At 60.1% G+C, this 13,373-nt stretch overlaps 1 protein-coding gene across 2 annotated transcripts in view; it reads right to left on the bottom strand.

Annotated features, from left to right (window-relative positions):
* The window catches only part of GSE1 (Gse1 coiled-coil protein), a 401,392-nt gene that overhangs the window by 154,843 nt on the left and 233,176 nt on the right, over positions 1-13,373 (bottom strand). The window contains exon 3 of one of the 2 annotated variants that reach the window (XM_088027515.1): positions 10,090-10,114. The exons of the other annotated variant lie outside the window; for it this stretch is intronic. Coding sequence (XP_087883641.1) covers positions 10,090-10,114 — 25 coding nt within the window. The remainder of the gene's footprint in view (positions 1-10,089; positions 10,115-13,373) is intronic. 2 annotated transcript variants of the gene reach the window in all.

Genomic DNA, 13,373 nt, shown 5'->3' with positions numbered 1-13,373 from the left:
CTGCAGACGGCTGCTGCCTCACCCGGCCTCCCCTCGCTGACCAAGCCGTGCACCTTGTGCAGAGTCCAGCCCTGTGTCAACTCCAAGAGGTTGTCCGCCACCTCTCCCCACTCTTGCCTAATTCTTGGCCTTGTCGGATCCTCTGGTCTGCTCCAACTTTTCCCAGAGGCCTCACGAGGGTTTCAAACACTCCATCCTCTGTTCCTGACCTCACGAACTCCTAGTCATCCTTCGGAACCCCAGTCCAACTTCCTGGCCTCTGGGAACCCTGCTCCCATAGCATCTTGTACTTCCCTCTCTCGTGGCGTTTCCCGCTAGGGACTGAGCTGCTTGTGCATCTGTCACCTCCTCTCCTTGGCTATAAGCATTTTGTAACCAATACTCAGCAGGGGGCAGGGAGTGTGGATATGCTCTGGGAGGGATAAGCCAGAATTCTCTCTCAACTTGACCCTGAGTTTCCTAGAGATGAACACCATGCCTAGAGCACTGTACACTCTGGTAGGTGTCGGCATCCTGAGCACATGAGTGAGGGACAGAGACCAGGGTTCAGCTCTTAGAACCTCCCCCACACTCTGAGCACACTACTATCAGCAGACAGTAGGAGCTTAAATGGAGGGGGGGAAGACGAGCCGAATTACGTGGAGAAAAAACAGCAAGAGCATGAGGGTATTTGGTGTGGAAGCAAGGCTAGAAGGACCATCCACACAATGAGGTGGGCAGCCCTGTGTCCTCCATGAGGACAGACTCTGCCCTGAAGAAGCCGGCCCAACTGCTTGGATTTGCCTCTGCTGGGCAGCCCTCCCCGGAGTCCCCGTGGGGCGGGGCCTGGCTCCCTGCACGATTTAAGGCCATCGTCCTAGGCCCCCTCCTGCTAGAAGCCTCCATGGCTGGGAGGGGGGCTGCCTCTACCTCTTCACCATCTCACGCTGCTCTGCAGAGGGCGGAGCCGAGTGACCAGTGACGCATCACCGCAGCCTGACCGGCCCCTCCCAAGGCTGGGGACTGGCTTAATGGAGCCCCAAAGGGCACGTTAACTGTCCAGGGTCTCACAGACCCTGCCCGCCTCCCTCAGGCCGTGCACCTGTCCCTGCCCTGGGGCCGCCGTGCTCACCGACTAAACAGGAATTGTCCCTCTACTCACAACCCTTCAGACACCACGCGGTGGGCGCTCTGTGCGTGCAGTCCTCCGCTATGCGACAGGAGCTGCCTGGAGCCCGCTCACTCCCACGCCACGGCGCTGACCTCAAGACACCAGCCACAGGCCCCGGCCTTGCGCACTTCTGGCTGGCCAGCTCTCAAGCACGGTTGGCGGGACCCTTCTCAGGTTCCACGATTTGCTCAAACAGCTCACCGAACTCATGCCAATGCTGGACTTTCGTTTACTGCCTTATCATAGGCAGGATATGTTCCTGGCTCAGGAACAGCCAGATGGAAGAGACGCCTAGAGCGAGGGACAGGAGTGGTGCGGTGCTCCCTTGCCCTCCCCACCCCTGCCCTGTTGGCAGCCAGGCAGCTCGGTGACCCCCAGGCTTGAGCGATGTTCACGGAGGCTGCAGGAGCAGTAACTGTCTCTGGCCCCTCTCTCCTCCCAGGAAAACGAGGGGTCCACTTCTAACCATGGCCTGGGCTTTCAGGTGGCCGGCCTCAGGCCGAAGCCCACCATGGTCACCTCATCAGAGCAAAACACGCCCCCACCTGCTAGGATATTCCAAGGGCTTTAGGAGCTCCGTGTGGGGAGCCGGGGCGGGGGCAAGATAATGTATTCCTTATCACGCCACCCCTCCCTCCTCTCTTCTTCTCCCCCAAGGGCACAGCCCGGGCCTGGGAGCACCCAGCTCCCTACTTCTTTCTCCTCGAGGCAGCACAGCAGGGGAGTCCCCTGTCAACCCTGTGTTCAAATCCTGGCCTGCCATTGCTAGCTGTGTGACCTGTGCAAGTCACCTAGCCTCTCTGTGCCTCAGTTTCCCCATCTGTCACATAGAGATAAAAACGGAAGGAATCACGAGGCGGCCAGGAAAGGTAAATGAGTTTGTATGTGTCCGCCTTGCTCACAAGGAGCCTCCCGTAGGTGTTTGTTAAATCGGCTTTGCCCAGGGCGCAAACACAGCCACAGGCCTCTCAGACACGACCCCGTCCCGGCTGGGATGAGCTGCACAGTCTCTAGGACTTGGGGCTGCAAGAAGCTACTTCACAAACTTCTCCACACCCACCCGTGACTGAGTTTTCCAGAAAATAGCAGGAAGGTAAAGCTTACTAAGGCACCCACTCTGGGTTCAAAACCGGGTCTGAGTGAACACAGCACCTTCGCTGAGAGGTGGAGGTGGTGACCGCTGGGGTGCTGCTCACACCCAATCCATTTAGGGTATGATGGCCTGGCTGCTCCCTCCTCTGTCTCTTCCCAAGTGGACTGGGGCTGGGGGGGGGAGGCGGGCAGAAGCAGCACCTGGAACCCTCTGGAATGTCCAGAACGTGTTCCTCCCAGCACAGCTCAAGGATCCCCGTGTTGGAATCCCCCGGGGGCTTATCAGCACTGAGTGGACCCCCTGGGTCCCTCGAATGCCTACACCAAATGGAAACCGGGGTCCTCTGCTTCTCTCCCCGGGGTGGACATGGTGCTAGGCACGTGAGAAACTGGTAAAACAAATCCTATTTCAGTTTAAGTCTGCGGCCTACATCCAACAATGCCTAAACTCAGTCCTACAAATGCACACTGAGCGGCTGGACCTTGGAACCAAAATGCAGACAGGGGAGTCCCTGGGTTCTTCTCTCACGTCAGGAATGGAGGACAGCGTGCCCAGTTTCTCAAGGGGGTGGTGTGGGCTGTGGGGTCGCGGGGCAGGGGACGAGGACCCGGCTCTGGAGGGAGGTGATGTAGAGGGAGGGCTGGGGAGGGGCGGGCCCCGCATGCAGGTGGGGAGAGGTGCCTGCCGGCCATGGGGAGCCACAGAGGATTTCGCACAGAGGCCAGGCCACACCAGGTTAGAACCGTCACACCCGCCTCCAGCACGGGGAGCACCGCAGTGTCCTCCCCGTGCCCACCCGCCAGTGCTGAGTGTGCCCCGGCTGTGTGTGCACAGTGGTGCTGAGCAGGAGGGTCGTGCCCCGGGGGGACTCGTGTGCCCGAACGCACGTGCATGTGTGAGAGCAGACGTGGGGGTGCACGCATGCACGTGCTTGAGGTGAGTGGATCACTGCGAGTGAGGTGTGTGCATGAGTGTGAATACTGCAGGCAAGCATACGCGCATGTGCGTGAGAAGACAGGAGCTACGTGCGTGTGTGTGCACACGTGCGTGCCACAAACGAGAGCTGGGCATGGGTGGACCCCAGTGGAGTGCAGCCCACGTCGGGCCGGCCCCCTCACTGCTCTGAGGTACCATTATTGTCCCATCTTACAAAGGGCCGGGACAAGAATGGGGGCTCTGTCGAGGTGAGGCACCCCCAACCCAGGCTCAAAATGGGGCGCTGGTGTTTGAGGGGCAGGAGGGGTAAGCTGGGCAGGGGTGGGGGCCCGGTAGGCAGCTCCCGCCGGCCGGCCGCCCCAGGGAGGCTGGCATCAGGCTCCCAATTACGGGAACAATTAGGGCACACTGATGCACAGCCAGGAGCCTCGGCGCCACCGGGAGAGTGACAAGCCGGCCCCGGCGGGCTGCGCGCCGGCTTTAATCCCGGGAAGGCTCTCGAGTGTTAATGGTGCAAGCAGGCTCATTAGCTGTAATCCATCTGTCCTTAATGCGGCCATGGCGGCGGCGCAGGTCTGTGGGATGAAGGATGCCCTCCCAGGGACTGCACTCAGAGGGGCCGCCTCCTTCCCTCCTTCCCTGCTCCAAAAAATGAACTAAAGGCTGGGTGAAGGCACGGGGGAAGGGAGGACACAGCTCTCCACTTCCCCCCGTTTGGAGAACAGGCTGTGCAAAGGCTGGACCCAGGACCGGGCCCCACCCTGCTGTGTGACTACAGCCAAGATGCTCTCCCTCTCTGGGCCTATGCTATCCTCTGGGAAACGGCAGGGCTGGAATGGGTGCCTCCAGGGCACAGGAAACCAGGGGTGGGTGGCCCCAAGGTGCCTCTTTCTTGGCTCAGGCCGCTTCCCACCCCCCGTCTGGGGAGGAGTGGCTGGGCGTGAATGCTGCCTGGAATGTTCCACATGGTTTTCTGACAACTATAAATCCTGCCTTTGTCTGTGGTGGCGGAAGTCACCCTACCACACCATCTGGGCAGTGGGTGACGTGGCCCAGCGCCAAGGACAGGTGCTGAGGAGTCAAGGTTGAATGCAGACTGGGCAGGTAGATGCCTCGGGCTCGGCTCAGGTGCAGCCATGCCCAGGGCAGGGGCAGGTGTTCTAGACTTGAGGGGCCGGCCCAGGGGTGGAGCCCCTCCCCCGCCATGTGTTATCTCGGGAGAGCAAAGGCCATGAGCGGGGGCGGGGGGTGGAGGGTGCTGCCCAGACAGACAGTAGGGCAAGAGAGATGGCTGCAGAGAAAGCGGGGGCTCCGGGGCTGCACTGCCTGGGTGCGAGTCCCAGCTCTGCTGTGTGTGACACGGGAGGTTACTTAGCCTCTCTGTGCCTCTGTTTCCCCATCTGCAAGACTAGGGAGAGTAACAACCCTCTCTCCAGGGTTTTGAGGAGGGGGGGCACAGAGCCACTCGTGACGCCGTCCACGTTACAGCCTCTCTGTGGCTTGTCACTCGAGGGCCACTTGGGATTGCCACCACACCTGCACCCCTGTGTTATTTACCTACCACAACTTCAAATCGGACGGTTGTTTAGTTTCTGGAGGGGTCACTCACATCGACTAAATTTTTAGAAAACCAACTGATGTCCAGAAGGAAGCTGTCAATCACGAGCAGGAACAGAGGCGCGTACCCTGTTCCCACACCCTCCCGGGGCCAGCGGGCTCGCAGTCTGACACCTGCCCCGTTTGTTCAAAGCAGGTTCGCGAACGCATGGGGTGCGCAGGGCCCTGGCACCCGGCAGCCCCTCTCACGGCAGATCAGAAAGACCAGACCAGAGAAAGCACGGCTCAGCCTTCCTCTTGAGGACACTCTCGCACGATGCAACATGGTCCGCAGCGCCCCACAAAGCAGCAGGAAGCCAGGGCCAGCTTCGCCAGGCTCAGAACGCGGCCTCCAGGCACGCACTCTGCCCCTTCACCACCACGGCCTCGGCTTCCCAATCTGGAAAATGGGGGCACTCGATCGACAGCCCTCTCCCGACGGTTGCCGGGGGCGGGGTCCAGCCAGCACGCAGGTCTGAAAGTCTCTCGGTGCCGTGGATGGAGGATGGACGTTGTGCCGAGGACTGCTGTTTTCCTTGATGCCCTTCAATTATTCAAACAAGAGCCGTACCCTTATTTAAAGTCTAGCCTTGCACTCGCTGCATCCGGCAGTGAGCACCGGAGCCTGCTGCTAGATTTACACGGGGACGGGCTCCCTCTCGCAAAGTCAATTAATTAAGCAAACACTCCTGCCAGCAGGTTCTCAGGTGTGCGCCGGGAGACCCGCCGGTCTCAGCCTGCCGCCTCCGGGACACTCGATGCCACGGAATGGCCAGGTGGGCCGGGACCGTGGTCCCGGGCTGGGCGTGGCCGGCGCAGGAGCAGGGTGCCTACTGCGGGCCAGGCCGGGGGCCGGGCGCTTCCCACCCCAATTACAGACAGGGAAACCGAGGCACAGAGAGGGGATTTAACTCCAGACACTGCCCTGCGCCCACACGCTTCTGTTCTCCCTTTCCTGCCACCCACCCAGACGGGAAGCAAGAGTAGCTACTACATGACGTTTCCAGTGGAGTCTGGCACTGACTGCATACCTCCCACCCTCATAACTCGTGTTCGGCTTCAGGTCGACCCTGCAGGTGAGGACCACTAGCACCCGTATTTTATGGAGGGGAAACTGAGGCACGGAGCAGTTGACGGACTCCCTCAAGCTTACACAGTGGTAAACCGGGGCCCTGGTCCCTGCTCCCAGAGCCGAGCCTCAGGCTCATCACCTTGCCAGGCCCTGCTCACGGTCTGCCCCCCTTCCACCGGAGACACATGGGTGCTGGTTCTCGGTCTCTTGCGCCTGGCAGAATGGGGCACCACCCAGGGCACCGCCGATGACGTGCAGCCCACTGGCGGAGGTTCTGGAATGTTCTGGTAGTTCTGGTGGTTTGCGGCGCTGGTCCACTCCCCTTCCCATCTAACTGCTGCCGTTCCCCAGATAATGACAACAGCCAGCCCGTGGAGGGCACCTGGCTTGCAAAGGCCCTTGACAAACACCTCCCTGGTGAGGACATGAAATCCAGAGGCAAAATGACAGCAAGCCAGCAGGCCTCGCAGGGCAGGGCCAGCCTGTCCCGCGCAAGTGTTGAGCACTGCAGTAAAGGGGTGGACGGTGGGGCGGAGGGCAGGGCTGTGTCCCAGCTCTGTCCCTTCCCAGCTGTTCACCCCAGACAAGTCACAAGCAACAGCTCTGGGTCTCAGTTTCCTCGTCTGTAAAATGGTGGTGAAAACAGAAGCGTCTCCTCATTCCAGCTGCCCCGAGAACGAGAAGTTAAGGCAAAGGGAAGCGCACAGCGCTGGCCATCTTGTGCTCCTTTCCCCCATCTCCCACGGCACGGGGCACAGCGCGGGGTCCTCCAAGTCCGCTACCTGCTCCCGCAGCAGAATCGGGGGCATGGAGGTCAGGAGAAGCTGCCGGGCCCTGTCTGCACCGATCCATCTCAGCTCCAGGGCACTGACCGCACCAGGTACTCTCAGCAAACAGACTGTCCAAACCTTGGCACGTGCACAGGACGGGGGATGTCAGCTCAGATACGACCTCTCCGGTAACACCCCACTTGGGAGGAGGAGGGGTGCATCCACAAAGGGTACTAACTTCAACTCCTTGGTGGAGGTCCCCTCTACCTGGAGTGCCCTTCTGCCCGCTCCTCACCCATCGAAAAAACCCTGACCCCCGTGGGAACCCTTCTCAGGCGACACGCCCTCTGCACCCCAGAGCTAACCACTGCCTCCCCCCTGCCATCTGCGAGCTGGGAGGACGCCTCTCCCACCACAGAGACCACCGTGAGCCAGACACGCGCTGAGCACCTCACGTGCTTGAGTGTGCTCACTCTTTCAAAAAGAGAGACAGCATTATCTCCAGTTTATAGATCAGGAAACTGAGGCACGGAGCGGTTGGGCCACACGCTGAGGCTGCACAGCTGGCTAATGGCAGAGCCCAGACTCGAGCCCGGGAGGTCTGGCTTCCCCCTTGGCGAGGCTTGGCTGTGTCAGGCAGAGCAGGTGTCAGGATGGGCGGAGACCCGTGGATGGCAAGCAGACATGGCCAAAGGTCCAGGCAGGGGCGCATTCGGCTCAGGGTGGGAGGGAGCAAGGGCCAGCTTAAAAACAAAACTGAAATGCGAGCGAAGGCAGCACACACGGTGACAAGACCTGTGGTTTCTGCACACGCTGCTCCCTGGGGGACCTGCCCGCCACACTCCGTGTGGAACCCAGCTGCTCGGGGCCGAGCACTATTTCAGGAGCGGAGGGAGGTGGGGTGGAGGGCTCGGGGCCACACGCTGGAACGTTAGGGAGTGGGTGCTGGGGGTGCCAAGCAGAAAAGGCAGACTGGGGGGCTTGGGACCCCCTCCCTGGAACTGCCGGCCACGCAGTCCGGCCCCCACCCTTCCCAGGGAGCCTCATCTGCCCCCACCGCCCGCCACACCTGCTATGAAAGTGACACCCAGTGGATGGTCGACGCTCTGTCCCCCGGGAGAGCAATCAGACACCTGGACAGACCGCTGGGCCACTGGGGGTGGCTGGGGATTGGGGTGGGGGCTCTGCTGGGCTTCCCAGGAGCGGCAAGGCCTGAGAAAGTGGGCTCAGGAATCAGGGGGAAGCAGCAGGGCCCCCCCAGGGACCTGGGAGCAGGCAAGGGGGTGGAGACAGAGGCTCACAGAGGTCCCAGACTTGCCCCAGTCACACGGCCAGTAAGAAACTGAGACACAGAAGGCTCTGAACAACCAAGTCTCACCTCCCCCAGGGAGGCCCAGAATGTGCCCTTGTCCCCATCTGAACATCTGCCTCTTACCCAAGTGGCATGATGTTGGGGTTCAGGTAGTAGAGTCTGAGGCCAAACTGCCCGAGTCCCACTCTGGCCCTGACGCTGAAGGCCGATGACCAAAGCATGTGACTTGGCGTCTCGTGCCTCAGTTTCCCCATCTATGAAGTGGGAACTGTGCCAGTCCACACTTCATGAGGAGCACTGTGAGAGTTTGAAGGCTTCAGACAGGCGCTCGGGTGTAGCCAGGACCCAGGAAGCACTAGAGGACTAGCCCTGCTGCCACACGGACCCCTGCTGGGCCATTTCCAGCACCCTGCGGCCCTCGAGCTCTGGAAACAGGGCCTGGAGAGCTTCAAGGAGGAGACGAATCCTGACGCTGCAGCCACAAGCAGGTGGCCTGAGCCTCAATTTCCCCCCCATGTACCATTGTGTACAGAGGCTGAGGCCTCCATGAACCCCTGGGGCCAGTGCCCAGGCACTTGATGACATGTGAGAAATGGTCACTCCACCATGACAGTGGACACCCCAGCCATCCCTACAGTCAACAGGAAGTCCAGAGAACGAGGAGGGGCGGAGGCCCAGAGAATTGAAAACATATGTCCGCACGGAAACTCGTACAAACATGTTCACGGCAGCACCGGTCACAACACCCAAGATGTGGAAACCACCCAAATGTGCATCAGTGGATGAAAGCATAAACAAAATGTGGTCCGTCCACGCTCTGGAATATTACTCAGCCACGAAGTGGAAGGCAGTCCTCTGGGGCAGACGGGCCTTGAAAGCATGGCTCAGTGAGAGGCCAGACACACAAGGCCCCACGTTTTATGATTCCACTAATGCGAAATGTCCAGAATAGGTAAATCCACAGAGACAGGGCACAGATCCATGGTTGTCGGGAGCTGGGGGGGAGGGAGAAATACGAGTGACAGCGAGGGAGGACAGGGTTTCTCTGTGGGGTGAGAAGAACATTCTAGAAGGACACGGTGATTCATGCAGTCTGCAGATTCATAAAAACCACTGACTTGTACACTTTCAGGGGATGAATCGTACGGTGAAAGACATCCCAATAAAACTGCTGCATCAACTAAAACCCTTGAAGCCTGTTCTGTGTCCAGCAGGTGACTCCTGAGGGCCTAGGAGGCCTGGGGCACGCACGAGGACAGAGGCTGAGCGCCCACACGGGGAGTGGCCTGACCGGGTGGAAGTCAGCCCCAGCCAGGGGTACATGGCTCACAAGCAGGCGGCACGTGGAGGAAGGTCTCCCACAGTTTCAGCTTTGGCTAAAGAATCGGGAAACACATAAAACATTAACCCAGAATCATTATTGGGCACCTCCTGCATACATGGGCCAGGCCCTGGGGACAGGCTCTTGAGCCAAAGAGCTGACCCAGCCCTTCCTCTGGTGCAGCCCAGCTCAGCAGGCTGACGCACAGCCTCGGGAAGGCACATGAGTATATTCGCATGGAGCGTGCCAAGAAAATGCTCCATCTGAGGGAAAAGCTGGTGTCAGCAAGGAACAGCATGACAGAGAGTGGGAACAGCAGGTGCAAAGGCCATGAGACAGGAGCATAAGGAATGAAAAAATGGCTGGTGAGCCTGGGCCCAGGAACAAAAGGCAGGAATGCCGGGGGCAAGGATGTCCGTCTGGGATGATGGAAATCTCCCTGCTCCATTCTGTACCCCGAACGCTTCGGGTGTCCCCACCAGGCTGTGACAACAAGGGGCTTCCAATGCAACGTGCTATCCCAGGACGTACCTGGCCTGCCTGATTTGGGACCGTCAGATGTGTGTGCGAGGGTAGAGGATTAGAAGGCGCGAGGGGGTCCTGCCATCCCTACCTGTTCGCATCCCAAACTGGGCTGGTTTCTCCAAAATACCGGGGACCCCCCCTTCAGGCACCCCAGGCCCTCAGGGAGCCTGTTGTATTCTCACACAAGAGCCCTCGAAGGCCTCAAGAACATTTCCCACCGGGTTCCTCCTCTCCTTTCTCAGAAAGATGCCCCATTTCCTGCTGACTGAGCTTCCTGCCCCGCAAGTCATGGGCTCCAGCAGCCACCGACAGACCCGAGTCTGTAAGGCCCGGACCTGCCTAGCACTGAGCACACAACCATGGCACCTTGGAAAGAAGCCTGCCTCTGAAGAGTGGGGATGGTATGACTGCAAGTCACCACCCCTCAGCATAATGATGGGTTCGGAGACAGGTCTGTGTCTGCCTCAATTTGACCAAGTTGAGCGGACAGGCATCCCGTGCCCCGGCCCTCACCCGATTCAGGAGACCTTCCTGCATCCCAAGGGGCAGCTGGTGGCCCAGCCTGCAGGGGTGTGGATGCGGCCAGACACGGCCCACTGGCCCCAGCAGGAAGAGCTCTGGAAGCAGCGTTCAGACTGCCTGTGCATGGTCTGGTGACCCCCAATCTGCCCACCGCCAGGGGGAAGGCAGCTCCCGGCGCAGATTAAAGATTTAGCAAGACGGGTCTCCACTCACACTTCCCTGCAAACTGGCTGCTTGGGCTGCCTCAGGGGTGGGGACCTGGCTGAGGAAGGCAGAGATAAGAGGGAAGAAAGAAAAGTTGGGATTCTGTCCATGGGGGGGGGGGGGGCAGGGGCAAGAAGACAGGGGTCAGGGGGCCCGGAGCAGATCAATGAATCTACAGGCAATGCTTACTGCAAGCCACAGTATGTGGTCCCTGGGCCACATGAGCTGTGGCCCGGAGGGTGGGGGGTCGCCCTGACTGATTCAGGGGATGAACTAGGGCCGTCTGGAGAACAGAGCCAAGCAGGAGACTCCAGCAGGATTCAGACACTGAGGCCCAAGCCTCGAATCCATCAGCACCACAGGGTTCATCCAATAAATTCGAGGGGATAAGGACTGAAGGGTGGGGCATTAAAAGCAACGTTCATTTTGGAAACACGGGCCTCCCTCGCTCCCAGCCCTGGGGGGTGGCTGGAGGCCTAGCTTCCAGGCAGCGGGCAGCTTGAAGCAGAAGGGGGGGGCATGCGGGGGGCGGGGGAGAATGGAGTCACAGGCGAGGAAAGCGCTTTCCCTGCAGCCCCAAGAGGCCATCAGCGGGAGGCGCTCAGGTTTGACTGTGGGAAATGCTGCAGAGAGAGCAATGAAATGTGACCCCCTCCGCAGGCCGGCACAGCCTCTCCAGTGTCCCTGCTGCCTGGGCTCCCCCACCCACCACCCTCCCTGCACCTCCAGCTGTTCTCCCTGCTCCCACCGACGACAGCTGCCCACACGGTGGGGTGAGGAGGAGGAAACGGAGGGAGGCGGCTGTGGCAGGTCGGGCTGTTTGGGAAGATGAGACCACCACAAACCCATGATCCATCAGAGACCAGGCTGCTCCCCCGGGGCCCCCCACCCCTGTCAGGGGCCGCGCTGAGATGCACTCTTCCCCAGATAAGAGCCCAAACTGATGCCTCTCCTTTCCTTCCCCACCCAAACCCCTCTGCCCCTCCTGCCTGGACTGATGCAGTAGCCAACCCGCTGGCCCCCTGAGCTCCATCCTCCGTGTGAGGCCTGCCAGGGGACCCTGGGCGAAGGGAGGTTGACTCATGTCCCCGCCTCTGCCCCAAACCTCCCAGGCCTCCCACCCAGATCCCAGTGAAGGCCACGTCCTCGGCACCACAGCCCACACACCCCCACTCCTCTCCTCCGATCCTGCAGCCCTACCCATTAGTATCCTTGCCATTTCTTTTTTCTTTTTAAGATTTTATTTATTTATCAGAAGAACACAAGCAGGGGCAGAGGCAGAAAGAGAAGCAGACTCCCCGCTGAGTAAGGAGCCCGACGCGGGGCTCGATCCGGGAACCCTGGGATGACGACCCGGGCCGAAGGCGGACGCTTCACCGACTGAGCCACCAGGCGTCCCGGTGTCCTTGCCATTTCTTAGGCATTTCAAGTGTGTTCCGCACTCAGGGCTCTGGCCCACTGCCCTGCCCGGAGCTCTCCCCCTCAGCTATCCGCGCGACCAGCTCTGGCATGGGTCACTTATAGGGGTCTTCCCTGACCCCACTGCAGGGGGCTGAATGGCCCACATCCTAACCCCTGGAACCTGTGAATGGGACCTTATTTGGAAAAAGGGTCTCTGCAGACGTAATTAAGGATCTATAAATAAGACCATCTGGATGATCCAAGTGGGCCTTAAATCCAGGGCTGAGCCGTTCTCCATCAGAGGAGGAGAAGGCCACGTGAAGATGCGGCAGAAAGAGATCCCAAGCCAAGGAAGGCCAGCAGCTGCCAGAGCGGTAAGGGAGAAGGGAGGCCTTCTTCCCAGGAGCCCCCGAAAGGGAGCACAGCCCTTCCAGATCTTGGACTTCTGGCCTCCAGAACAGTCAGAGAACCAACGTGGTTGAAGCCCCGAGGTGGTGAGTCTGGGGTTGTTACAGCAACCCGAGGACCCTAACCACACCTCCCACTTCTCACCCTGCCCTAACTTGGTTCCCATGGCCCCTGCACCCTTGCACAACTCGTGGTCTGGTAAGGCATCACCTTTATACGAACGTTTGCGGCCTCGAGCTACTCCAGCCCCCTCACCTGCAACCACAGTGGGGTGGAGGTGGGGCGCAGGGGGGCAGCACGTAGCTCAGAGCCCCAGAGAGGCAGGCAGAGCTGCCTCCCCCTCGGTTCCTGGCCAGAAGATCACCGAAGTCGCCTCGCCTGGCCCGTGCAATGGCCAATGGCTTTGGAAACATCATCCTTTGCAGTCAGGTCATTGCAGAGGCCTGGCGAGGCTTCTGCTCTGGAGAGAAGCTCAAACATTTCTTAGCCAAGTGTATTCTCAGAAGTTTCTCTCTCCCTTTCAGGCCCAGTGTGGCCCCCTGGCCACCCCCAGAACAACTCGGGCTGCGGGCTCCCGTCCTGTGCCTCACCCCTCCCCGTCCAGTGTGGGTGGTCCCCCGGGGAGGCAGGCATCCCCAGAGGGCGGCCTTCCCTGAAGAATCCTGGGGAAACGCAACACTGCCCAAGTGGGCAAGGGAGACCAAAGTCCTCCGATCCCCTTGGAAGGTGGGGTGTCAGGGTCCTGGGGCTGACACGGCCAACTCTCCCATGCCGGGGAACTCAACACACGGCAGTGTGTGCGCTCCCAATTCTGGGGGCCTGAAGCCTGCAGTCAAGGTGGCAGGTCCACGCTCCTTCTGAAGGGGTTTGGACGTCAATGTATCTTTTGGGGGGACACAAATCACCCCACAAGAGGTGGCGACCAAACATTAAGTGAGAGGAGCAGCCCTTGGCAGCTGCTGGAACCGACTCCTGTTGACTGAGCCCACCCCAGGTGGAGGAAGGGCCTGGACAGATGGCACACCCCCCCGGTTCTGTAAACACGGCGGGCAGCCTTAGGGAC

The sequence above is a fragment of the Eumetopias jubatus genome, unplaced genomic scaffold (assembly GCF_037043125.1).
Source record: "Eumetopias jubatus isolate StellerSeaLion01/CBP00866 unplaced genomic scaffold, mEumJub1_p1.0 scaffold_10, whole genome shotgun sequence".
Classification (NCBI taxonomy): domain Eukaryota; kingdom Metazoa; phylum Chordata; class Mammalia; order Carnivora; family Otariidae; genus Eumetopias; species Eumetopias jubatus.
This window is presented reverse-complemented; position numbering and strand designations above follow the sequence as displayed.